Source organism: Solanum stenotomum, chromosome 5, assembly GCF_019186545.1.
Source record: "Solanum stenotomum isolate F172 chromosome 5, ASM1918654v1, whole genome shotgun sequence".
Taxonomy (NCBI): domain Eukaryota; kingdom Viridiplantae; phylum Streptophyta; class Magnoliopsida; order Solanales; family Solanaceae; genus Solanum; species Solanum stenotomum.
The window spans coordinates 56,374,917-56,402,173 of NC_064286.1; the positions used below are offsets into that span (position 1 = coordinate 56,374,917).

Genomic DNA, 27,257 nt, shown 5'->3' on the forward strand with positions numbered 1-27,257 from the left:
CTCTCGTACTAGGAAAAGATCCTTTCAATGCTCTAATGCCCACACCAAATATGGACCAAAATGTCTATGACGTTCTAAATCCATATTTCAAGATATTGAACTTATTAAACCTATGTTGCTCGACGAACTCTTCAAAAATATCAATGAGTGCGTGTCGAATCCTTCAAAAATAGTCTATTTTTGAAGGATTCAATACAAATGCGGCAACATTTTTGAAGAGTCCGAGCAACTTATATTCAACTAACCTCAAATTTTACCATTTAGTAAAATTTAAAATTTAGAATAAACGCACATGTCCTACGTGACATCGGAACACTAATAAGTCTCACGACACCACGCTAAATTCCTCTTTCAAAACAGAGCATTTAAGCCACGAACAGAGAGGTTTCTCATCTCTCTCTCGTATCATTATGAATAGCTGGTGCCAATGTGCACGATTGTCGGCGTATCCTCTTGATACAGGGATTCACGGCCCGCGACATCTACCGGAAATCGTATTCAGTTCAGTAGCGTCCAGGACTTGGTCTAAATGTGGTGGAAATCTGAGAATTAGCATGAGAGACAGGAGCAAAAATCGAAAACCCTTGCAGAAGGGGAGAAACCTCAGTATTGAAGCTATTCAAGCTGTTCAGGCACTGAAGCGGGTGGCTAGCAAAAACGATGACTCCGCGGTGGAACAGGTGTTTAATAGTAAGGTCAGGCGTTTGATTAAGAATGATATGATAGCCGTTCTTCGTGAACTTCTCCGCCAGAATCAATGCCTCTTAGCTCTTAAGGTTAGCGCCACTCATATTCTAGTTTATTCTCTTGTTTAGTTGTTCAATTCGCAAATCCTTTATATCTAGTTTCTAGTTTTAGGATGCTGTCATTGTGAATCCTCGTCTTGGAATTTGAATGTCATTTAGTTAGTCTCCCAACTGAAAGAAGAAAAAAACAGAAAAAAGCCCCAATTCTTACACCCTCAGTATTAATCACTTACCTCCTTCAACATGCAAGGGCATAAGGTATGGACTATTGTGACAGAAGTGTTAAAATGGTAAAATGAGTGTTCCAAAAACTAAGCAAGCAATTAGGGGTATGTTTAAAAAAAGTTCCAAAGAGGAAGTTCAAGCTTTATTCGAGAGCAGGTGGGTGGAGACCTAATAAAATTCTACTCTGAAGAGTCGTTGCAGCTTAAGGCAGAAAGGTAAGATGGAAGCAATTGGAGTTTCCAGTCAGTTATGAGGATAATTTTGGAGAGGGAAATTGTAGGAAGATGTTTGACTATACTCAAATGTGTTGAAATCGCATAGCGGTTGTGGGAGGGAACACAATGAAGCTAAATTTTTTGAATTGGAACGGTTGGGACCTGTGCCTAAATGATTCCAGGAAGTATTATATCTTTTCAAGATGCTTGCCCAGAAATGGAAGGCAGCGGAGTAGGGATTGTTCTTTTAGGACACTAAAGTCTAGTTAATGGATCCGGGTTAGTAGATTTATCGATTTTGGCAAAATATGAGATGTGAAACAAGAAGAAAAAAGAGAACTTTATATTGGTTGATGAGACACTATGCAGTGGCAGATGTAGCTCTGTGGCAAACGGCTCATCCTAAACCATGTGGAGCGTAGAATATATGTCAAAACCCACTAAAGTTTCAACAAATATTAAATCTGAACCCATAATTTCAAAAATATAATGAGTTTCGTACTAACAACCTTAAAGGTCGAATCCACCAACTTTAAATCCTGGATCTACCGTTGCGACTATGTACAAAAGCAGTATCTCATATAGAGGTCTAACGCTGCGAACAATATCGAAAATTAGTTATGTAATTGTTCTTTATGCCTAACAATGTAAGTAATTATCCAATGATTAAATACAAATATTCTACGATATCATAGGGAAGGTTGGAATAATCTTTTCCCCTATAGTAATGCAATGAATCTGGTCATACTGTAATTTTCTGTCTCAAGATGGAGTAGATCATAAGCTCCAACCTTGCCTCACATATATGTTATCCTAGGTCCTTACAGTGCTTTGCTGAATGTATCAGCCAAACAGAATTATAGGAGAAGAAGTTCAAGTTGTACTTACTATCAGATAAACTCATAAACTGACAATCAAACTCAATGTCTTGAGTCCACTCATGTAATACTGGACTATACACAATATGCATTATAACTTCATTGTCACAAATCAATTTCATTTACTATACCTTTCAAACTTTTAACTTCTCGGTAATTGTTTCAATTACATAAGTTCACTACCAATGTCATAGCTCTATGCTCGATTTCTGTGCTTGATCTTGGCAGCAACTACCTTCACTTCTTTTTGTTTCAAGAGAGCAATTTTTCATCAATCAGTTCGTGATACCGGATGTGAATCACCTGTCAGATAGAGTTTCAACTCATTTTGCATCTGTAAACCTGATAAGCTGAGTATTTTCCTAATCTTCACATAAAGTTTCTGACCAGGATCAGTTAACAATTTACCATGCCACTTTTGGCGAAGATATCGAGAGTACTTTCCCTTTTTCTGATGGACACGTTCCAGCTGGGGGGACTAAAGAACATAAGCCATCCCAAGTCTTATAACTGTAATTAGAAAGGATGTGTTGTGTTAATTCCTCAATCACTTCCTGATGGTACCTGATCATATTCAGTAATACCATATCTTCCACAATTACAATAATGTAGGATAAGGCTCTTACTTAGTAGTGTCAATATAAAATAGAATTATTCCAGCTGCTACAAGCTAATATATGCAGATATTCTTTCTATGTACTCCCTCCAAAGACATCTTGTTTTGAGTAGGCTGCACCAGGGTGGGACTGAGGTTGGAATCCATTCATAGGTATTATCGCAATCTGATTATCTACATGTAAGGTTGTGATGGTTCTTCATCCAAGGATTGTATGAGTTGGAGAAAGGACTAACAACTACAACAACATACCAGTGTCATCCCACAAGTGGGGTCTGGGGAAGGCCTAACCTTCTGAAGGCAGAGAGATTGTTTTCGATAGACCCTCGGCTCAAGTAAAACATAATAAAATTAATTATGGAAAGGAAAATACAGTAGTGAAGCAGTCGTGTTGCACATAATGGAAAAGAGAACAACATCAACAACACATAATATGATAACTGATGCAAAGAAAACAACATGTAACAATAAAATGGAAGAACAAGATAGAATGTGAGTAATAATAACAATACTGGTAAGGGAGACTAGACAACGCTTGACTACCTACTAACCTTCTACCCTAATTATCGACCTCCATATCTTCCTATCTAGCGTCATGTCCTCACCCCTCGATGAGCTGCAAGTGTGTCATGTCATGTCTAATCACCTTTCCCAATTATAAGTACTGGTGTTCAATACTTATAATGTCCACAACACAAGTACCCAAAGGGGTGATCTAGCGGTCAATGAAGTGTGTGAAAATTTTGGAAACCAAGGTTCAAATTCCAATAGAGGCAAGAGACAAAATGTTATGCACTTTTTTCTCATATGCCTATGCCTTGTTGGACAGAGTTACCCGGTACCAGAGTTGATGGGAGGTTGCAGATACGCAATGGAATAGTCAATATGCACATAAGTTGGTTCGAATGCCACCGTTATAAAAAATAAAGTTCATCACACAAGTCACAAAACTCAGGTGTTACCTGAATGATAGTAAGGCATTCAGTTGGCTGACGAGGTTGGTATCTTAGTTGAAAGTACATTCACCAAACACCTTCGGCATAGATATTTCTGTAGGTCACTCATACATGTTAGTGGCCCTCACTTTCAACTCCTCATACTACCATTATGGGTCTTGCTCATCAAAGACCCCCAGCAGCAGCAGCGCCTAGATATACTGGAAAATTTTCTTTATTTAACAACTTAAGGTGGTGAAATTGCTTGAGTTTGAAAATCAGAACTGAAGAATTACGGTGAGCATGCCAAATTGACTTTTGTCTTTTGCTGTTGCTGTTAGGAAAACTAACTGGATCATGGTGTTATCATGAATTCATGAGGCATGATTAAATTTGGGACACGTGCTGCCAATTTGATTATATTACTAAAAATTATAAGATACTACCAGCCTGGCTAGTGATCACTGGCAATGCACGGTGCTAACTTGAAAGGGATATGCAGCTGACAGGATAATGACATGATTGTTGATGTTGTCATTGCAGTTGACTAGATGCTGACTGGACAGCTGTGGGCTGTTGAATTAATAGATCAATTGAAATAGATTTCTAATTGACTAGTTAGGTGTAGAGTGATTACTTGACAAGTTCGTTTACTTGGACCAGTAACTCTTGACAATTATGAATTGCTGACTTGACAGGCTAGCTTATGCGGGCTGATGACATCAGGAGCTTTACAAAGGGGAGTAGAAAGACGGTACAGCTAGGAACATCATTGAAAAGAAAAAAAGATTTAAAAAAATAGAAAACAAAAAACTTTGGCCACACAGGCAGCCTTAAGCCACTACTTATTTGCTTACCTAGATAGCAGAGGCTTTGATATATGTGATACTAGTGGATTGGTTAGCAACATCTAAAGGAACTCCTTATATAGGAATTTTACTACGGTATTTTCAACATGATAATCTAGAGAATATGTACATCCTACTTAATATTCTATGGGTTCGACAGTATTCTCCCACTTGTGTTCAATGAAAGTAGACATGCAATGAATTTTTACAGATTTAACTTACGGAAAAGGGCCTATAATACCCCTCAACTATGTGAATTGGTACACCCTTCTTCTACCTTTCAGGCCTAAAATTCCCTTAACGTCAACCTTTTGGCTCTATTTTGCCCTCATCTTTAACAAACTATATAATAATCTCAATGAGCAAATTCATTTATGACATGTCGCTATCCTATTGGCTACCCCAATAATTAATTAAACTAATTAAAAAAACCAAACCCACCCAAAAGCCCCACCCGTAAACCTAGATCTTTTAACCCAATATTCATCCCCAAACCTTTTAACCTAAAAAAAGCTTACGCTCATCATCTTCAAATCTCCTCTCTTCTTTCTCAATCGAAGCTCACCAGAACTCAAACTTTCTTGCCAACAATTTGAAGTTTCTACTCTTCGTGCAGTTGCGGATTAATATCCTCACCCACTCAAGTAGTAATTTCTCTATTTTTAGTATTTTCAGTAAGGTTTTTGATTTGTCTAATGTTGTTGTAATTTAATGTATATTTACATTTTTTATGTTGTTACATGTGTTATATACTTGTTGTAGTTGTTTTTAGAAGATACATGTGTTTTATGTTTTCGTTATTATCTCGATTTATGATTTTTTTAACAATGCTGTCTCAAGCTGAAACTTTTATCTTTTCCAGCATATATTTATTTTGTGTATTTTTCTCTGTTTTCTATGATTTCTTGTCTGTTAGGTATGTCATACTTAAATGCATTTATTTATTTTTGGTGTTGCATTCTCTATGTAATCTGATAGACATAACATGTGGTCCCTATCCCTTTACCCTTTATCATTATCTTCTCATAAAATATTGGTAGATTCCTTGTTTGTTGTTTTCTTTATTGTTTTTCTGATAAGTCACTTTCTCTTTTTTTATATCTGTCATGTGACTTCCTTCAAAGAATTGCTGAAAAGGTTGATGTACTTTAACTATGGGGGTAATTGGGTCCTGACTCCTCAAGTTAATTACATTAAAAAATTGACTCATATATGGGAAGAATATGATCCAGATTTGCCATCATATATAGGACCTTTGTTTAGAATACACTGAACAATTGTGTTTTAGTAAGGTGAAACAGCTGCTATGTTTGGGGCCTTCTAATAAGTATTATCAAGTAGAGGGTGATTCAGGAATTAGAACACGGTAGATTGCATTGTCTACTCAATCTAGTGTGCTTCAACTTCAACGGTTTGTTGTTGAGGAGGGTAAAGATATTGTCCTAGCTCTTGACATCAGTCAACTTAATGAACCTTTCCTATCACAGTAGATGCAGTAATTGATGGTGACATCAACCAACGGGATGAATCTTTCCATATTACAGTAGATACAATAATTAATGATGATATCAATCAACTTAATGAAGTCTGTCTTGTGACAATAGATGCAGTAACTGATGGTGAATCAAGTGAGGAAGAGAAGGGTGAAAATGAATCTTTTGCTAGTGATCATGATAGTGATAAGTTTGGAAATTTTTAGGAGGGAAAAAGAAGAGAAGTAACTGAGGAACTAGACATTTTTTTGGAGTTGGAAAAGGGTATGAGCTTCAAGAATCTTGATGAAGCTAAAAGAATTATGAACTATTATTCAATTGTTAGGAAGAGGGGCCTTAGAGTTGTAAAGAGCGACTCTACTAGTCTTAGATATAGGTGTGATATTGGTTGTCCTTTTTTGTGTCTAATATCAGAAGTTAAGAAAGGACAAAGATTTGAAATTAAGACCTTAGAAACAAAACATACATGCCAGGAAGCCTTTAAGAACAAAAGAGCTACTCAACATGCTTTAGCACACTACTTCAAGAACAAGGTTCAGAATAACCCCAAGTACAAAGTGAAAGACATGAGGCAGGATGTAGATGATCACTTTTCCCTTAATATCAGTTATTCAAAAATGAAGAGGGTTAAAAGACTTATCTTGGAGAAACTGGAGGGTACTTTTATTGATGATTTCAGCAAATTGGAGGCTTAAGCTCAAGAATTGAGGGATAGCAATCTTGGTTGTGGTGTGGTGATAAACATATCTAAAGATGCTTTGGAACAAGGAAAAAAAGATTTTCAAGAATGTATGTTTGCTTTCAAGCTTTGAAAAGTGGATGGAGAGCTGGTCTGAAGCCATGTATAGGGCTGGATGGAACATTTTTAAAAGGAAAGTGTAAGGGAATATTGTTGGTTTCCCTTGGATAAGATTCATTGAGGCATTTCTATCCACTTGATTGGGCAGTGGTGGATAGAAAACACCAGAACATGGAAATGGTTTATTGAGTTGTTGAGAAATTCATTAGGCCTAAAAGATGGTGAAGGATTCACATTTATGTCTGATATGCAAAAGGTAATAATTTATTAATTTTTTTACCACCTTCTGATTTTTCTTTTGTATACACTTGAACTACGTAACTTGTTTTGTTGTTTATTGTTTCTGGGGCTGATTGGTGTTGGTGGTATGTTCCTTCCAAAAGCACATCATATATGGTGTGTAAGGCACATAGAAGCCAATTGGGCCAAGACTTGGAGAGATGTAGAGATGAAAAAATTATTGTGGTGGTCTGCTTGGATTACATATGAAGAAGAATTTCAAGATCAATTAAAGACCATGGGCTCTGTCTGAATGAACAAGCTCCTAAAGACCTGTTGTGCTACCCGCTACCCTGCACATCATTGGTGTAGGGCCTATTTTGACACAATTTGCAAGAATCAAGCATGTGAAAATAATTTTACTGAGTCATTCAACAAATGAATTTTGGAAGCAAGGTCAAAACCAATAATTAAGATGTTGGAAGATATTAGAATCAAGGTATTATTTATGTTTATTCATACCTACTTGACATAATATAATCTCACTATGTTCATATATGTATGGATCTTTATGAAATTCTTCTTCATATGTACTTCAAGCAGACCACCACAATAATTTTTTCATCTCTACACCTCTCCAAGTCTTGGCCCAATTGACTTCTATGTGCCTTACACACCATCTATGGTGTGCTTTTGGAAGCAACTGACCAACAACACCAATCAACCCCGGAAACAATAAACAATAAAACAAGTTAAGTAGTTCAAGTGTGTACAAAAGAAAAAGTGATAAAGAAATTGACAAATTATTACCTTTTGCATATCAGACATAAATGTGAATCTTTTAGCTCTAATGAATTTTTCAATGAACCATTTCCTTGTTCTGGTTGTTTCTCTATCCACCACTACCCAAGCAAGTGGATAAAAATGTTTCACTGAATCTTGTCCAAGGGCAACCAACAATATTCCCTTACATTCTTTTTAAAAATGTTCCATCCATCCTCAGACCAGCTCTCCATCCACTTTTCAAAGCTTGAAAACAAACATACATTCTTGAAAATCTTCTTTTTCCTTGTTCCAAAGCATCTTTAGATATGTTTATCACCACATCAGAACCAGGATTGCTATCCCTCTATTCTTGAGCTTAAGCCTCCAATTTGTGAAATCATCAATAAAACTATCCTCCAATTTCTCCAAGATAAGTCTTTTAACCCTTTTCATTTTTGAATAACTGATATTAAGGGAAAAGTCATCATCTACCTCATGTCTTTCACTTTGTACTTGGGGTATTCTGAACCTTGTTCTTGAAGTAGTGTGCTAAAGCTTGTTGAGAAACTCTTTTGTTCTTAAAGGCTTCCTGGCATGTATGTTTTGTTTCTAAGGTCTTAATTTCGAATCCTCGGCCCTTCTTAACTTCTAATATTAGACACAAAAAGGGATAACTAATATCACACCTATATTTAAGTCTGGTAGAGTCACTCTTCACAACTCTAAGGCCCCTCTTCCTAACAATTGAATGATAGCTCACAATTCTTTTAGCTTCATCAAGATTCTTGAAGCTCATACCCTTTTCCAACTCCAAAAAATTGTCTAGTTTCTCAGTTACTTCTTTTTCCCTCCTAAAAAATTTCAACTCATCACTAGCAAAAAGTTCCTTTTCTTCCTCACTTGATTCACCATCAGTTACTGCATCTATTGTCACAAGACATGCTTCATTAAGTTGATTGATATCATCATTAATTATTGTATCTACTGTAATAGGGAGAGATTCATTCAGTTGGATGTCACCATCAATTATGGTTGTGATAGGGAAAGGTTCATTAAGTTGACTGATGTCAAGAACTGGGACAGTGTCTTCATCCTCCTCAACAACAAACAGTTGAAACACACTAGATTGAGTAGACAATGCAGTGTTCTAGTTCTTGAATCACCCTCTACTTAATAATACTTATTAGAAAGCCCCAAACATAGCAACTGTTTCACCTTACTAAAGCACAATTGTTCAGTGTATTCTGAACAAAGGTATATGATAGCAAATCTGGATCATACTCTTTCCATATATGAGTCAATTTTTCAATGTAGTTAACTCGAGGAGTCATGACCCACTTACCCCCATAGTTAAAGACCGCATCAACCTTTTCCGTCATTCTTTGAAGAAAGTGACATGACATATATAAAAAAAGAGGAAGTGACTTATTAGAAAACAAGGAATCTACCAATATTTTATGTGAAGACAATGATATAGGGACCACATGCTATGTCTATCAGATTACATAGAGAATGCAACACCAAAAATAAATATCATCCAAGTATGACATACCTAACAGGCAAAAGAAATCATGGAAAACAGAGAAAAATACACGAAATATATGTTGTATAAGATGAAAGTTTCAGCTTGAGACAACATTGTTAAAAAATCATAAATCGAGATAATAACGAAAACATAAAACACATGTATCTTCTAAAAACAACTACAACAAGCATGTAACAACATAAAAAATGTAAATATACAACAACATTAGACAAATCCAAAAGCCTAACTAGAAATAGAGAAATTCCTACTTGAGTGGGTGAGGATATTAATCCGCAACTGCACGAAGAGTAGAAACTTCAAATTGTTGGCCGGAAAATTTGAGTTCTGGTGAGCTTCGATTGAGGAAGAAGAGAGGAGATTTGAAGATGATGAGTGTAAGTTTTTTTTAGGTTAAAAGGTTTGGGGATGAGTATTGGGTTAAAAGATCTAGGTAATATTGTGTTAAAAGATCTGGGTTTACGGGTGGGTTTGGTTTTTTTAATTAGTTTAATTAATTATTAGGATAGCAACACGTCATAAATGAATTTGCTAATTGAGGTTATTATTTAGGTTGTTTAAGATGAGGGTAAAATAGAGCCAAAAGGTTGATGTCAAGGGCATTTAAATCCCGAAAGGTAGAAGAAGAGTAATTTTGTACCAATTCGCATAGTTGAGGGGTACTTTAGGCCCTTTTCCGTTTAGCTTATAATTCCATTGTTTCCCTTAACTTTACATAAGATGAGACTTCTTCAACTTTGTGTTCAATTCCACTGGCATTTTGTCAATTTCGTTATTTCTATTTGAAGAGTGCAGGTGCAGTGATGTTCTGAAGCTCTTCTAGAAGTTTTTTGGGTTTTCTTAGAGTGAGAGATGGACCGGGGATTTGAAAAATGTGGGGAAGCATTCTTTAACTAATAATCCAGTCATCTTACTTCTCCAAGATCATATGAGTCCCATTTATGCTACATGGTCATAGAGACTTATTTAATGTCATCCCAGAGAGATATCCTTCTCGTAGCGAATAACAGGGGAGGTTAACATGATCATTCATTTCATGATCTTTTCCCTGCTTTTATCTACTTTCTAATTCAGCTATCCTTTCTTTTCTTCTTTCCTTTGTCCAAGTTGTGCTTTGATTGGTAGTTTCCTGTTCAATTTTATGATTGATGGGACTATAGAAGACATTATGATGACCAAAGTTCTGGTGATGTTTAGTCGTACTTGGAACTGTTACATCACACTTGCTTTGCACTTCTGGATTCATCAAACATTTATTGTCCACCACAATGTTGGCAGCTCCTAATTATTATGTATACCCTGATATAGGTTTTCGAGGAAGTTCAGAAGGAGATATCCTATAGGCCGCAGCTCAAACTGTATGCTGAAATTGTGTCCTGTTTGGGAAGCAACGGATTGCTTGAAGATATCAGCTGTCTTATCATGGCATTGAAAATGGAAAGTAGTTTAGAACCTCACGTTGAGGGCTTTTATGCATTGTTGGAAAGCTTAATGAAATTTAATCTTATGAGGCTTGCACTGGAAGTCTTTTACTTGATGAAGTTGAGAGGATGTGATCCTGATAAGTTGACCTTTAAACTATTGATAAATGGTTTGGAATCGAATGAAGAAACAAATCTTTCAGCTTTTGTAAGGATGGAAGCAGAAAAGTATTATGGCCAGTCCCTAGATTTCCTAGATGAGACTGAAGAGGAGGTACCAAGATTAAAGCCAATGTATTAAACTATTTGATCAGTGGTTAATATATGATGAAAAGGCTATTTGATTGTTTCTTGCATTTACTTTTAGTATTTTGATTTTATTATGTTTCATTTCTAGAGTTTTCTCTGTGACCTAATTTGAGCCGCGGAAACAACCACTAATGCTTGCATTAGGGCATGTTGTTTGCCTCACAACCCTTTTGCTGCAACCCTTACCCATGTCTTGCTAACATGGGAAGTTTTGTGCACCAAATTGCCCCTTTTCCCCCAATCTCTAGAGTTCAACTTGTGCCTAAAGGACTTCTCTTTTTGATGACTTTGCACCAACATACTTGACTATGCAAATTTGTTCACATTTTCCACCACTTAAGCTTAAATCATTCTATTTTGATGTATCTTTGAATACTTGTGTATCAGTATTCCCTTAATACTTTTTAAAATTAAGAAAGTTAAGTTATTAGAGCATTTTTCTCATAGTCGCAGAAAATAGTATTTCACAATAACTTGTTTTATGGCAAGTGCATTTTGAGTACCATATCAACTTATGATTCTATTTTGTCAAAGGTCCAAATGTGCCCCTATATTATCTAAAATTACTCAATGTTGCTCACAGTTATACTTTTGGTCGTTCATACCCTTATTGTTAGCAAATTGTCTTATATTTTCCATTACTACTAAGAAAGTTCCAACAAAGAAATAGGTGGACTCTATGAGGGCAAATTCTTCAAAAAAAAAAGCTCAATTTTACATCTCAACTATTGATTAAGAGATCAAGGGCAAAACAAGACATTTTCCCTAATGACAGGTTAATATTAGATCAAAGTTGATAATAAATTGTGTGTATGAATCAACCATGACAACTTGATCAATTTATTCATAATAAAAGCACTCATGCTCATAGAGAAAAGTTGCTTGTCGGTTGGTGGAGTCACCCTCAATGCAATATTCAAGTTATCATACTATTCTAATCGAAGTAATGAATGTTCTCTAAATTGTTTTTTGTGAAATTTTAAAAAATACAGTCCAACAAAACTCAATATACAATATAATTCTTGGAGAAAAATATTACACATAATGTATCAACCTTATATAAAAGCAAGTGATAGTATATAACAAATATTTATGCACAAATATACACTAAACCAAATAACAAACTCAAATATAGGCTACCTAGTGTAAATATTTTACTTTTACCTTTCGGGGTGGTCCAATGGTTTGAGCTTGGGATTTCCACGTTGGAGGTCTCAAGTTCAAAATCCCTTGCTAGCGAAAGCAAGGGTTTGCCTTCTGGGTCAAGCTCGTCGCACCGAGCTTGCCTAGTGTGGGTTAACTCTCCTATGTGATTTGCGAGCTATTGCATAGAAACGGGAAGGATACCAAAAGGGTAGCGACCGCGGATTTCATAAAAAAAANCCAATGGTTTGAGCTTGGGATTTCCACGTTGGAGGTCTCAAGTTCAAAATCCCTTGCTAGCGAAAGCAAGGGTTTGCCTTCTGGGTCAAGCTCGTCGCACCGAGCTTGCCTAGTGTGGGTTAACTCTCCTATATGATTTGCGAGCTATTGCATAGAAACGGGAAGGATACCAAAAGGGTAGCGACTGAGGATTTCATAAAAAAAAATCCACCAAATAGACTAGAGTGATTTTCATATTTTGGGGAGGGGGAGGGGTTACCAAAAAGGAAGAAAAAGAGAATATTCTCTAGTCTCTCACTGTGTGTTATTTTAGCTTTCAAGTTTCACTTCATTGGACTCTTTTTTTGCCTTTTGCCTACTGCAACGAAAGCATAAAGGAGGAGTGACATCCGGGATCACTGAGCCAGTTGAAACGCGCGGCGAGAGAAGGAGCAAAATATGGAGAGCTCCGGCGAACTGGTGCCTTTCCCGTTGCTGACGACACCGATTGAATCGAATTACCGAGCATGCACGATCCCGTACAGGTTCCCTTCCGACAATCCCAAGAAACCAACCCCCACCGAGCTTTCCTGGATCAACCTCTTTATGAATTCCATCCCTTCGTTTAGGTATTTTTTTTTTCTGTTCGAATTAGATTTGTGCGTTTTTACTGTCAGGATGAGAAGGCACTATTTTGTTTTCCACCTCCAGTTGTAGATTCGAGAAATGATGTGTAGATCATACCTTTTGGATTTAATAGTCACCTTGTTAAGCTAACTATTGCTCGAAATAATTCGTATATCTGATTTTACTGCATTATAATTAAACAATATAGGAAAAACAGTATCTGTGAGTGGTACAGAGTTTTGATCATTCTTTGGATTAACCCATCGAATTTCTTGATTTTTGTTAATTAATGCAGGAAGAGGGCTGAGAGTGATGACACTGTTCCAGATGCTCCTATTCGAGCTGAAAAGTTTGCTCAGAGGTATCCTTCTATACCTTTTTTTTTTTTTGAAACTGAAGGTATCCTTCTATACTATTGTGTGTTTTCATGTTACCCCTCGTTTCAGAGAGTAGGATAGTCAATTGAATAGAGAACAAGTTCATCTCTTTCATCCCGTTTGTTAGAGGATGGTAGTAGTGGGTACATTGTGCTGAAAGACAGCTGTTTTTAGTCTATTCTTTGAATCTCTTATCCAACAACCCACCTTAAGTACAATGTGCTGAAAAGGCTGTGTGGAGCAGTTGGCGGGCTTTTTACTATGTAATTACATTTTCTTTCCTTTTTTCTTTTTTCTTTTGGTACTTTTCAAGTTTGGTATTTTATGTTAGATAATGCAACTTCCAGCTAATGCAGTCAGTGGCGGACCCAGGATTTTTGTTTAGGGGATTCGAAAAATAAAAGTATAAACGTGTAAATAAGCCAACAAAATAAAATTTCAAGGAAGTAGTAGTATATAGTTTATAGGTACAATCAGGAAATTCATCAAACTATTTATGATTAAAACGACGCACATCTCCAAAATTGTTTGTTTGTGGAAACTCTCTTAATAGAGGTTGACAAGGTTTTTTTTGGAGATAAGCTCTTCTAATAGCGTCACGGTGATTTGGATGAAATTCCAAGATTTGAGTTATTTCACCTGGATCAGCCTTTAAAGAACTTGAATCAAATTCTTGAGAAGAGTGTGATGGTACTTCCAAATAATTAGCATTTTCTTCCCCGTTAGGTTGATTCTGAGCAATAGAACTTGAATTTGATACTTTAAAAAAGTACTTTTCCATTGACTATGAATCTATACAAAATAGTTAATTGTTAAAGGCATTAAAGATAACTTTTTACAAATTACATTAGATATTACCATCAAAATTCAAATGGTTCATCAATCTAGTTACGACTATCAAAGAAAGAATAGAAAAAAACAATCAAAATAATTTCACAATTTAAAATGAAGATAGTCAATATTCAATCAAGAAAGATGAACTTTTCAAGAAAATTGAGAGAAAAGCTTACCTTGGAGAAAAGATAAACAATCAACCCTTTTAATTTTAGCTTTGAGCCTCCACTTTAGATAATCAGAGATACTACAAGTCTCCAACCTTAAAAAATAAAGACCATTTAATTTCTTGAAAATTGAAAGAAAAGAAGAAGAAGAGAAAAGGGCTTTTACATTTTAAGCAATAAGCATGAGTTTTGATTTTTCATTTCGAATTGAATGTGAGATTCAAGTATGAAACAATCAACAATAGAATATTATGGGAGAGATTTTAATATTTGAGTTTTGAGTTGGGGAAGAACAAGATAGTGATTTAGGGATTTGAAAAGTGAAAAAGTTATTAGCTTTTAGGAATGGGAGTTGGGACCCTTGAATTTTTTGGGTTTAACACCACATTTTATTAAAAAAAAAAAACATTAAAATCGGAACTGGAACAAAAAAAAAAAAACTGAAAGTAAAAAACTAAAAAATAAAACGCTAACCCAAGGATTCGATCCCTGGACGTCAGGCTTAACTTTGAAGGGAGTTGCCACTGGGCTATCTCCTTCACCTTGTCATTGAGGGGGTTCAAAATATATATATCCACATAAATCCAGAAAATTCACCTTATATATACAGTGTAATTTTTTTTTGAGGGGGTTCGGGTGAACCCCTTGGACAACACGTGGGTCCGCCCCTGAATGCAATGTTATCAAAGGCAAAAAGCACATAGAAGTACCAAGCAAAAGTTTTTTGTGATTAAGGGAGTAAGTAGAAAAATTAAAACAAATGTAATGCAAGGAAGACACAAGTGAAATTATATAGACAAAGGAACTGACCAAAAAGAACGACTGTTAAGATGTCAATCAAGTTAAAAAATTACTCAAGTTTCTGATTGATATGCAAAGATGTATTTGAAGTTTCTAATATAGGTTCCCATACTAGTTTCCGTATAATAAATCCCTAATTTCCTACTTTTAGGTACTAACATCTCATTCAATTTGATTAATTAATGATTAACTAACTATATCTACTGTTTATAGTTGTGCGGACTCTTCACTCTTGATGTTGCACCCGTGTGGGATTCTCCAAAAATACACTACTTTTGTCGAATCCAACACGCACCCATTGACATTTTTGAAGAGTCCGAGCAAGGAGCAACATAGCAGGCACTCACTCTGTTAGTGTAATGAGCCACATGCTTCAGCAATTTGATGCATATACTAAAGAGTGCCGCCCAAATGAAGCTAAGTGCCCATCTTGTGTTGTACCTAACCATAGGGTTTTAGAGTCCCTCAAGCCCGCCTTCCACAACACTAACAAAGGAAATGAGAATCGAGGAAGAGGAAGAGGACAGATGAGAGGGAGAGAATTGTGAATGTTAATTATGGATGTCTTATTCTTATGAAATGAGAGCAGAATGAATAACCTGGATAAAAGAAACATAATCAAGGTGGGGCTTGTTAAGTGGGAGGATATAGTAGGACTAAGTTGCTTGATTAAAAAAAAAACAGGACTAAGTTGGTCCTGGTAAACAAACATGAAAGCAATTATGTGGTCAACCATTTGAAGTGTGCAAAAGAAAGGTGTGCAATTTACTCTAGCCACGGGAAGTGTGGGAGGGATTTTTCACTCGATTGTACGTTCTTTAGAGTACCCTATGATTCACAAGTTAGCAATAGATGATTGGATGTTACAAGTAGAGAATCATTTGTACAAGATTCTCTATTAGTCCAAGTATTATATACGAGATTTGCCTTTTCAATCAACAAATATAACTCAATCTCAAACTAGTTGGGGTTGGTTATATAAATCTTCTTAATTTACTATGAATTACTCGGACCTGTTCTTATTTCATCTTCTTCCAATCAATAAAATAACTTATTTCATCAATACTTATCCAAAAAAAGATATTTACTTTATAAAAGAAAAAAATTATTGTGCAAGTTACTTAGTTACTTCTAATTGTAAGTGGTTTTGACTTGTCATCAAAATGATGAAGAATAAACCATACCTTGAGCAAGTGTCAGTATACTTCAGAAGGTTTGAGGTTTATATTTACAAATTGAAAATTGATGATAGTTTCCAACTTTTACCTGTACTTCTTTTGGTGGATAGGTATTCTGCAATACTTGAGGATATAAAGAAAGATCCTGAAAGTCATGGAGGGCCGCCTGATTGCATTGTAAGTTGAACCATATTAAGCTATCAATTGTTGACTCTTAAGTTTCCTGATAACTTCTTGTTGTTGCTCAAAAGCTAAAGCACTTTCTCCTTTGTTTTCTTTTAGCTTCTTTGTCGCCTTAGAGAGCAAGTGCTTAGGGAAGTGGGGTTCAGAGATATATTTAAAAAGGTCAAGGTTAGTATCATTTCTCCAATAATAAATTCCTCAAGTTGGCTCTCCTGTTAGCAAGTGGTCAAAGAAATAGAATAATTGAGGGAAAGACATTACCATAATTAAAAAAGAAAAGAAAAAAGATAGGCAGTGCATCTGCTGTGCAGACATGCTTCTGTGTGTCTGCTTGTGGATGTTGACATACCTTACAAAATAAACAATCCCACTTCTTTCAAGATCATCAATTGTTTTGTGCTCCTTATCCTGCAACATTAGAAATTAGTATCTGGTTTTAACTTCAAAACATTGTTGGGTGTATTAAAATGTGCTAGGATGAAGAAAATGCAAAGGCTATATCCTTATTTAAGGATGTAGTATGTCTTAATGATGCTATTGAGGATGAAGCCAAGCGTGTAGAGAATTTGGTCAGAGGAATTTTTGCAGGAAATATATTTGATCTTGGTTCTGCAAAGGTAAACCATGCTTTTGATCCATGACTTCTTCATAATCACTGCATTAAGTCCATTAATATTCTGAAGTATTATTTCATTTGGATTGTGTATTTACCCTGGGAGTAAGTGTTGGCTGATGGAGGATTTCCAAGAAGATATTCTTGTCATCAAAGATGTGATCCTCTAAGATGAGAAGATATTCTTCATATCAAGATATGATCCTTTAAGATCTTAGTATAATTGTGGTAATCTAGAATATCATATTTCTGATTCTTTCTCTTAATGTAAAGATTTAGGTGATTCTATTCCACAATCTTTTATGTATATATAAAGCCATGTACATGACATAGAAAGATATGAATGAAATTATTCAATAATCTTATTCCACATGGTATCAGAGCTTTAGGCTTATTCCTGGCCAATTTTATTCATCCTATCTTGAAAAATCCCATTTTGCTATCTTTATCTACCCAAACCATGTCTGAAAATGGTACTGCCGCAAATATTCCAGTCTCTGAAAATGTTTCTGCAACCGTAGAGAATAACTCTACAGTTTCAATTGGAGATTTGCAACATTCAGCTTCAACAGGTAGTTGTTCATTGGCCTTCACAGGTATTTCTTACTCTTTTATTACTAATGTCTCAGACAAACTTTCTCCAACGTGGGTGGTTGATTCCGGGGCAACTGATCACATGACTAGTCTCTCTCATCTCTTCATATCGTATTCCCCTTGTCCTAGCTATAAAAAAATAACTATAGCTGATGGTTCAGTTATTACTGTAGCTGGGCAAGGAGACATACCACTTGGAAAATCCTTGATACTTAAAGATGTCCTTCATATCCCAAAGTTATCTGCAAATCTCATTTTTATCCAGAAACTCACCAAAGATTCCAAATGCCAAGTAACTTTCTTCCCTTCATATNATTTCCAAGAAGATATTCTTGTCATCAAAGATGTGATCCTCTAAGATGAGAAGATATTCTTCATATCAAGATATGATCCTCTAAGATCTTAGTATAATTGTGGTAATCTAGAATATCATATTTCTGATTCTTTCTCTTAATGTAAAGATTTAGGTGATTCTATTCCACAATCTTTTATGTATATATAAAGCCATGTACATGACATAGAAAGATATGAATGAAATTATTCAATAATCTTATTCCACAGTAAGTCAAGTTATGGCAACTAAACTGCTTTGGTTTATCATATAGTTTGACAATATAAATCCAATGCTATGCCCAAATTAACTAGAAATTCCAGTGGAATTTTTTTTATTAAGTTATAAATTTTATTAATGTTTGGGCAAAATAAAAATGCATACAAATATACCAAAAGTAGAAACACCCACAGAAATAGATGGTTTTCAATTCTAGTGGAAGGTTAAGTTGCTCAAGTTCATATTTCCTCAGTTGGTTCCTTGAGTTATTTTTTTCCCTTTTCGTGCCACCTTTGGAACTTGAATAGAAGTGCATTCTGTACTCTAGATGACAGATTTCAGCTGCTTTATTCAATTCATTGACAATACTCATGATCTACTTCAAATGCTGCAACCTCACATACTATTTACTGTAATATGCTCTTGCTTAAGGGTTTGTTACGCCAAAAAGTCAGCAGCTCAGCACCCAATACTGATCCTACTTAGAGGGGGACCTTCTTATTCACAGGATTACGAGAAGATTGGTATCTGCAACGACACCCTTGTAACCTTCTTTGGGATTATGAGTTTGGAGTATCAGACAAACAAAAAGTCGTATTGCCTGGTCGTACTCCCAGGATCCAAAAATTATTGTCTGCCTTGTGGTTCCTGACTTCTTGTGCTTAAGACTAATAGTTAAAAAAATCACATTTTGCACTGTCTCTCCAATATTTAGGACTCTACAATCTCCCAGGACTATTATCAGGAGTATTTCCCAGCTTAAAAGCTTTATGAAAGATGCAAATCAACTGGGAATTAGCAGAGAAATCTTTTCGAGTGCTTAGTCATTGGTAGTAATACAATGAGGCTCAAAATTACCAGTACATCAGCCAGTTCAGATGGTTTAGATTCATGATTTGGAATGTTTGCTCTGAGAAACTTATTGCAGAATACCTATGTCTAAAGTTAAACTGTTCATTTGTCTAAAGCTACTCATGTCAAACGGGTGTTACATGAATATAGATTCCCAGTAAAGATCTTTACAGATACATAAAACCGCTAGAAATCAAACATGCCTATATACGAATTCCTGTTTGACATGCACACCTGAGTCCTTGTAACATATCACAGCATGCACATTTCAATAGGGAGAGCTCCGTAAATTGCATAAAAGATGATATCTCAGAGCATCTTGTTGGAACCTGTTCTGACTCTAACTAGCTGAAACCTTCCAGAGTTTATTTGATATCTTAATCTTTTGCCCTGCACAGCCAGCAAATTTAAAGTGATTCAAAGTTTCAAGATCATGTAATTAATGTCTACTTTCTTTAACCTCTCTTGAAGCTTGCAGAGCTGTTTTCAGAGGATGGTATGTCCTTTCTAGCTAGTTGCCAAAACCTTGTCCCTCGACCCTGGGTTATAGATGATTTGGACATTTTCATTACAAAATGGAGCAAAAAAACATGGAAAAAGGTGACTATTTGATCATATTTCGTCGTCATTTGGACTTCCAAGTTTTATGATTTTCTTTGACAAGTACCCAGTACATTTGATGTCTGTTCCTTCACTGACATCCTTACTCTTATACATGCTGTAATCTTTGTTGATAATTCTGGTGCAGATGTTATTTTGGGTATTTTGCCACTTGCTAGAGAATTACTTCGTCATGGAACACAGGTATGTTTTGGAGTCCCTGCTCCTTTTATGCACAGATTGTGGAAGTGTTTGTGTTTAGTAAACTGAATTCAAATTATATGTCACCAATGACTGGACTGTTCTTTGATTTCATTGCATTGAATGAAACACCATTATGTGTATTTTGATATGCTTGGTTTGTGGGTTTTTACGAGTGCACACAAATTCAATAAGTAGTATACATCACTGTGAGAGGATTTTGACTGCCTCTTCTGAGACTGTAATTTTATTCTCATTTACTGCTCTTTTGGTTCTTTTTGCAACATCAGGATATTAATGAAAATGGTTTATTTCCAGTAAAACATTACACTCGAGTGGGGATTTTGTATTGCTTTTATGGCTAAACCATAGTTGCAGCACTTTTGGTATAGTAAATATCATCATTCTTGTCGTGTTTCTATTTCATCAATCCCCTGAAGCGAATAAAGCATAGGACCTCAAAACCCCTAGTTTAATAGGTATGAAGTCCAGCGAATAAGTTACATGTTTCGTATATGTCAGCATGATGATAGTATGAATTGCATCAAATTGGCTGCCACATTGATTAGCTGATATTTGAAAGCTATTTTTAGCTCTTATCAGTAGTATATGCATTTCTGGTAACACTGTTTTTCCTGTTTCCATATCTCATTTAACTACTGCTTTCTTTGGCCAGGTTGTTTTAGCTGCTAATGACTTACCTTCTATCAATGATGTTACTTACCCCGAGTTAGTAGAGATTATTTCTAAGGTAATAGACATCTTATGTTTCAACTTGTGGGGCTCTCAGCTTTTGTTTGGTATTAACATGTTTTGGTTATAACAGTTGAAAGATGAGCATGGGAAGCTCATAGGTGTTGACACATCCAATCTTTTAGTTGCCAATTCTGGTAACGATTTGCCGGTAAGTGGCAGTTGTTTTTAGCTTCATTTGCATACTGCACTTCCTCCCACACCCTCCAAGGAGAGGATGGGAAACGTATTCTCTACATTTAGATTTCCTCTCGGCTTACAATCAATCTCCTAATTTCATGCATGCTATTGCTTAGCCCGTAATTATACATTTTGTCTTAAATTATTGAGAATTCCTACTTTTAAGCAAGCGAGAAGAATTCAGGGCTAACTATTTTGGTTCTCACCCAACCTAAATTTAGTATGCACCTACCCTTCAGCTTACTCTCCAGCTTGGCTTGGCTGGGCTATTAGGCATGTGATGAGTTGCATGAATGTCAGGTTGAGTGGTTGACAAGGCAATTTCGGACTGGTCCAGCTGTCAGGTTTATTTACTGAATGCATTTATGCATGTCGTTGCAGGTTATTGATCTTACAACTGTATCTCAGGAGCTGGCATACTTGGCAAGTGATGCTGACTTCGTCATTTTAGAAGGCATGGTAAGGCTTTTGCAGTTATTGGTGGAGACTGTTATCTCCCCTGGCCCTGTGGCGTGACATATTAAAATTTAGTGATTATTTCTTGTTGTTGACCTCTAAAAAGCTTTATTGCAAGGGGTGTTCCCCTGCTTGGGAGTTGTACTTTGTTCCTACATTGCTCAGACTCTTTAAAAATGCCGTCGGGTGCACGTTGGATCCTCCAAAAGTAGTGCAGTTTTTGGAGGATCCGACATGGGTTCAGCAGCATTTTTGTAGAGTTCAAACAGCATAACTTTGCTAGGTAACTTGGTTCATTTGTACCTTGTCTTATGGGTGTTATGTATACTCCTACCCTTTGTTTTCTTCTTTATAATTGTCCTTAAATGGGAGATGAGTTATATAAGTGAACTGTATCAATTGATTAAATGAGGGGAATAAGGTAAGATGTAGAAAGCATATGGCAAGCGTCAGCGTCACAATTAATTTGCCTGCCTCTTTGGATGTGAACAGCTATGTCTCCTTTTTTTTTACGTGTCAATAGCTATGTTCTTAGGGGCAGTGTTACATTTAGAAGTCTAGGGATAGCAATAATGCCAATGTGGGTGTAAAGCAAGATTTGGAAAGACCCTAATCGGCAAAGCTCAAAGCCTTAAACTCCTCAATGAAGTTGGTTGTAAGCTGCCTATAGGACGTGAACAGCGATGGGTTTTCTTTACTTTTATAATTTCCCAAATAGGTTTTTGTAGATCAGGAAATCCTAAACAAGCTATAGTCTTGGGAACAATTAAACACTTTATTCCTGATAAAAATATAAGAATAGAATTTAATCTAAAGGGGTTATGATTTAAACAAAAAAAATCCTATGCAAAAAAATAGCTATATCTTCATGGAGCGCGTCACTCCCCATATTTTAAATGATTGTAAATTTCCAGTATCTCTCAACTTTTAGCTTCTCTTTGAATTCATTGCAGGGCCGCGGAATAGAGACAAACTTGTATGCTCGATTCAAATGTGATTCCCTCAAGATTGGAATGGTAATACCTTCATGCTTTCATTTACAACCATATAAGCCAACCCCCACTTCTCCCTCCTTCACTCTTTATGTCTTGCTGATGGTACCAAAGGAAGGATGAAAAGAAAGTTAAAAACTCTCCTATATTCAGGGCCTTTTCCCCTTTTAATACAAAGTTTTGCTCTTTTGTTATTATTATTTTACCTTTTTATAAAAGCTTTTTTTGTTTCTCAAACACAGGTAAAGCATCCGGAAGTTGCTCAGTTTCTTGGAGGAAGGCTTTATGATTGTGTCTTCAAATTTAATGAAGCTTCAAGTTAAAATAGTTTAGCTATCAACTATATCAGTTCTTTCTGGAAGTTTAGACAAACCCAACAAATTGAAGATTATGGTAAATCATTATATTGGATATTATTTGCAACTTTTCTTGAAGATTGGATTGCAAATGAAGCATATGTGTGGTTAGGTGCTTCTGCAGTAGTGTGGCCATGCAATGAAGCATTTGTGTGCTTAGGTGCATCTGCAGTAGTGTGGCCATGCAGGTATCGCAGTTGCAGCTTGATCTTACCCAGTAATCTTTCCAGCAGTAAATGCCTCTTTTTTCTCCTGTAGTTTTCGGAATCACTTGTAATAAACATATTGGCTAGCTACGATTGAAGAGGTTTTATCAATAGTATTCTCATCTATTCGTGATCAATGTACTGGATGGATGGATTCTTTCAGGCTTAACCAAAGGTCTTATGTGATCTATACTCTTGTTTTACCCATACTAATTTGCGAGGCAAATAAGAATAGTTCATAATGAATAGGGGAATATATGATTGTGGTAAATTAGTTGATAAATCATAATTTTCATACTAAGGATGTCTTCACTTATAATCTTCCTTGCTTTTCAAAAGTATATTCCTTCTAATAGCATTATGCGTTGTTATTTTGTTACCTCTATTAACAAATTACCCCAAAAAAATAGAGAATTCCTAATTTGTGGGTCGAAAGTAGCAAGTTTATTAGTAACATAAAGTGCTAGGGTGTGGTAAAATGGAATATTCTTTCTCCTTAAATTATATGTTTTGGGACCATAATGAATAACGGTGATTGTGATATCAAAAGGGTCTCGAGTTTAAACTAATGAGAATAAAAAAATTCTCTAAAAATGAGTCTTACAAAAGTTGGAGTGAAATAGAAAAAAGTAAAGAGATAAGAAAACTAGTGTTAGGCCAAAACCGTTTGCACGGCTCACTGTATCATCATCGATGGCTGCTCTGTCTGCTTCTGCCCATGTGAGCATTCGCACCTTCTTCCATTCATCTTTCACTAACAATAAAATATCAAACTTTTCCCAACAATTCAAACTTGAAAATTATACCACTATTACTACGACTTCGAAGAGAAGCATCTCCATACCCGCCTTGGCACCAAAGACAACGGAGAACTCAGCTTCCCAACTCCAATCAACTACAAATTCCTTTAAAGGTAAGCACAAAAATTCAGAAATCAATAAATTTGGGTTTCGTCCCCAAAAATTTACAGAATATAGTGATAGATTGAGACTTAATTACCAAACATAACAATAGTTCGGATAATTACCAGATGTGGCAACAGGGGTTGTATCATTGATATAGCAATAGATACATACAAAGCAATTGTGGTATAGAGTGAATTTCAGAAACTGTTGTAATAGTGATGAAGGGAGGATTTCATTAACTTTCGCTATGTCTGATTGTAAAATTTTCAAACTATCCTAAAAAGCATGTTAAAACCCAATCCCTCTTAATTCTTAAAATTTTATTTTTCTTTATTATATACAATATAACTTATCAAACAAAAAGAATGTCTTAGTGAAAGATATTTTGATAAGTTTTTTCATAAGTAAATTTGAGTTACATATTTGTTCAATTTTTAAAGGGCTGGTGAAAATATAGTTTCATGTGCTAATTTTGAGTAAATTTTCGTTCTTTTTTGCTTGTATGGACTCTGAAAATATCAATTTGAAAGGATGGGCTGAGTTTGCGAAAAATGTGTCCGGTGAATGGGATGGGTTTGGAGCAGATTTTAGCAAGCAAGGTGAGCCGATTGAACTACCGGAGTCTGTAGTCCCTGGAGCTTACAGGGAGTGGGAGGTGAAAGTATTCGATTGGCAAACTCAATGTCCTACTCTTGCTCATGATGATGATGCCTTCTCTTTCATGTACAAGTTCATTCGGCTCCTTCCTACTGTTGGCTGTGAAGCTGATGCTGCAACTAGGTATAGCATCGACGAGAGGAATATTTCTGATGCCAATGTTTCTGCCTTTGTGTATCAATCCACCGGTTGTTATGTGGCTGCCTGGTCCAATAATCATGATGGAAATTATAATACAGCTCCTTATTTGTCATGGGAATTGGAGCATTGTTTGATTGATCCTCGGGACAAGGAGTCGAGGGTGCGGATTGTTCAGGTTAGAGGTCATGCCGTTTTTATTGATTGATCAAATGGTCACTCAAGTAATAGTTGTAATCTCAGAAAAGTTACTTTCTTTCTTGAAGCAAATTGGTATCAAGACGAGAGTTGACTTTCTGTGATAACAACTATTAGTTGAGTGTCCATATGAGAAATCAATCCTTTATTGTTTTACCTGCCCAAATTTAATTCAATCTGCCCATTTGTCACCTCTGATTCAGTTTGTGCGCCTTCAAGATTCTAAGTTGGTATTGCAAAACATTAAGGTGTTTTGTGAGCATTGGTATGGGCCATTTCGAAACGGGGATCAGCTTGGTGGGTGTGCAATGCAAGATTCTGCATTTGCTTCTACCAAAGCATTGGACCCTGCTGAAGTCATTGGTGTTTGGGAGGGTAAGCATGCCATCTCCAGTTTCAACAATGCTCCAGAAGTAAGCACTAAATGACCCTTTCCACTGAACTGTGCGACATCTCACTAAAAGTAAACATGTACAATACTATTTGCTATTTGGGTGGTGGTGAGATTTGAACACATGACATCTTGCCTGGCTCTAAAGCATGTTAAATTGTGTGACCATCTTATCTAAAAGCTTAAGTAGCTAGAGTATTCACTTCTAATTACTTAATTATATTATGTCTCTCCACTATCATCCTGCTACTATCAAGTTGAAGCAGGCTTTCTACTTGTGACTTGCAGGGCTGACTAACATTACATAACACATAGTCCAGAGCACTGAATATCCTATGTGATCATTGTAATTGTAGGTTTTTCCTTTCTCACCTTGTTTTTAGTGCAGCTTCAACAACTTCATTTGGAGCATAATTATATATTTTCACATTTAAGTGCCTTGACTGCAAGTTTAGAAGTGTTTTCAGAATTGTGCTTTGAGAATTTTACCATACGTTCAGCCATTTGCTTTGACTTCCTACCCCAGTAGCTGACAACCATAATCTCATACGTTGATTGCATCCAAAGATAACCTGGGATGGGTAGAACTTCGAAATTTGAACATAGAAACCAGACGCTTCACCTTATTTCTAGATCAACAAACAAAGTGCTAAAGGTTCTTTTAGTTGCTCATTTGCCACTTTCTGCTATCTTGTTTTAGTTTAGGAAGAAATCTGGTTTCTTTCAAACCAAAGCCAAATGTCTTGTAAACCAAAAGTGATTAACTGATAGTGAATGTGAAAACAAATTGAGTAGTGGTGTGTTAGTGTCCAGATCATTTCAACACACTCGGCAGAAGGTATCTTCAATATTGATTCTTGCTTACCTTTCTATACATTTGGGAAGCGCACATAGACAGAAATAGTATCTTAAAGGCTAGCGTAGACAGAAATAGTTGTCTACTTTAGTGGTTGTACTCTTGCTGAACTGATGATGATAATGGGACCTTATAAGGGTTCCTTAATAATTCAGTGAAATTTCCATTTTAATCATGTTAGATGTTCTTTTCTTGGTCAGGCAATAAAAGCCTTCACACCATAATCAACAAGGATTCAAACTGTTGACTTGATGGCAGAGTAGTTAAAAACTAAATTAGATTGACAAATAGAATAGTGCACCAAACACTATCTTACTGACTTCACTTTTCAGCTTATACGTTTTCAAAATTGTAGTTTTTTTATTGCTTGCTATGTCTCTGGTTAAATCAGCGATAAAGAATTTTTAGCATGTCAGCATCAGAAGGAATAAGTAATGGGGAGTTCTGAATTACACTTCCAGAAAGTTATTCAAGAGCTTGTCGATGGCAGCACCAGGAAGACTGTAAGAGATGAATTAGACCTTGTTGTGCTCCCAAGACAACTCTGGTGTTGTTTGAAAGACATTGAAGGTGGCGAAACATGCTGTGAAGTTGGGTGGCTGTTCGAACAAGGACGTGCCATGACATCCAAATGCATATTTTCTGATAATGGGAAGTTAAAGGTAAGTAGTTCTCTTAATTGTTTCTCCCAAGAAGGGAACTTTTTTGTTTATTATTTATTGTCATTCTGTTTTCAAGCTTTTGCTGCTTCCATATCATCTATATACCTTATTAAACTTTGTATCAAGTCAAAATCAGACAAACAAATTGAAATGGAGAGGGTATCAACTATCCAATTTTTAAATGGATCACAGTTTCCAAGCACCTACTTATTGTGACACTGTTTGATTATTCTTCAGGAAATTGCTATAGCATGTGAAAGTGCAGCACCAGCACAATAGGGCACAATTACCTACAACATATGGCCAGAGCAGTAGGAAGACAACTGTTCAATTTCCCTTTCCCAGATTTAAATTAATGGACAGAAAGTATATAATTGTATATTCAACATTGGTTTATTCACAAGTGGCAACAATTCTGTGTAATAATGGTCTGAGATAAATGATATTGGTTGATATAAGCTTAAGTGGAGTGAGAAACGATTAGTGTGAATTCATATAACCGATCTCAACTTGATTGGGATTGAGGTATAGTTGTAATAACTAATAACCATTATCT

At 35.9% G+C, this 27,257-nt stretch overlaps 3 protein-coding genes across 4 annotated transcripts; all 3 read left to right on the forward strand.

Annotated features, from left to right (window-relative positions):
- Positions 1–352: 352 nt before the first annotated feature.
- Positions 353–11,047, forward strand: LOC125866191 (pentatricopeptide repeat-containing protein At1g62350-like). 2 transcript variants are annotated; one of them, XM_049546501.1, is made up of 3 exons: positions 353–776; positions 4,314–4,369; positions 10,591–10,721. In XM_049546501.1, exons 1-3 carry the CDS (start codon positions 411–413, stop codon positions 10,712–10,714), a joined length of 546 nt encoding a protein of 181 aa, XP_049402458.1. In that variant the 5' UTR covers positions 353–410; the 3' UTR covers positions 10,715–10,721. The 2 variants fall into 2 exon arrangements, with proteins under 2 accessions (XP_049402458.1, XP_049402457.1); XM_049546500.1 differs by lacking the exon at positions 4,314–4,369 and having other exon boundaries at positions 10,591–11,047.
- A 1,600-nt stretch (positions 11,048–12,647) lies between these two features.
- LOC125865225 (damage-control phosphatase At2g17340-like) lies at positions 12,648–23,029 on the forward strand. Its single transcript, XM_049545433.1, has 13 exons — positions 12,648–13,003; positions 13,297–13,362; positions 16,469–16,535; positions 16,641–16,709; positions 17,018–17,158; positions 19,622–19,750; positions 19,868–19,954; positions 20,628–20,702; positions 20,778–20,855; positions 21,266–21,343; positions 22,294–22,356; positions 22,575–22,800; positions 22,849–23,029. Exons 1-12 carry the CDS (start codon positions 12,834–12,836, stop codon positions 22,653–22,655), a joined length of 1,104 nt encoding a protein of 367 aa, XP_049401390.1. The 5' UTR covers positions 12,648–12,833; the 3' UTR covers positions 22,656–22,800; positions 22,849–23,029.
- A 510-nt stretch (positions 23,030–23,539) lies between these two features.
- LOC125865326 (uncharacterized) lies at positions 23,540–27,197 on the forward strand. The gene is made up of 5 exons (XM_049545529.1): positions 23,540–23,807; positions 24,330–24,772; positions 24,996–25,205; positions 26,501–26,701; positions 26,939–27,197. The coding sequence occupies exons 1-5, from the start codon at positions 23,588–23,590 to the stop codon at positions 26,978–26,980; spliced, it is 1,116 nt and encodes a 371-aa protein (XP_049401486.1). The 5' UTR covers positions 23,540–23,587; the 3' UTR covers positions 26,981–27,197.
- The last annotated feature ends 60 nt before the right edge of the window (positions 27,198–27,257 follow it).

Excerpts from the sequence above, each read along its gene's own strand:
- LOC125865326 (XM_049545529.1), top strand. The coding sequence starts at position 23,588 with ATGGCTGCTCTGTCTGCTTCTGCCCATGTGAGCATTCGCACCTTCTTC. Across the intron at positions 23,808-24,329 it reads AACTACAAATTCCTTTAAAG|GATGGGCTGAGTTTGCGAAA; the intron begins GTAAGCACAAAA and ends TCAATTTGAAAG. Across the intron at positions 26,702-26,938 it reads CTGATAATGGGAAGTTAAAG|GAAATTGCTATAGCATGTGA; the intron begins GTAAGTAGTTCT and ends ATTATTCTTCAG.
- LOC125865225 (XM_049545433.1), top strand. The coding sequence starts at position 12,834 with ATGGAGAGCTCCGGCGAACTGGTGCCTTTCCCGTTGCTGACGACACCG. Across the intron at positions 19,751-19,867 it reads GCAAAAAAACATGGAAAAAG|GCTGTAATCTTTGTTGATAA; the intron begins GTGACTATTTGA and ends ACTCTTATACAT. Across the intron at positions 21,344-22,293 it reads TCGTCATTTTAGAAGGCATG|GGCCGCGGAATAGAGACAAA; the intron begins GTAAGGCTTTTG and ends AATTCATTGCAG.
- LOC125866191 (XM_049546500.1), top strand. The coding sequence starts at position 411 with ATGAATAGCTGGTGCCAATGTGCACGATTGTCGGCGTATCCTCTTGAT. Across the intron at positions 777-10,590 it reads AATGCCTCTTAGCTCTTAAG|GTTTTCGAGGAAGTTCAGAA; the intron begins GTTAGCGCCACT and ends ACCCTGATATAG.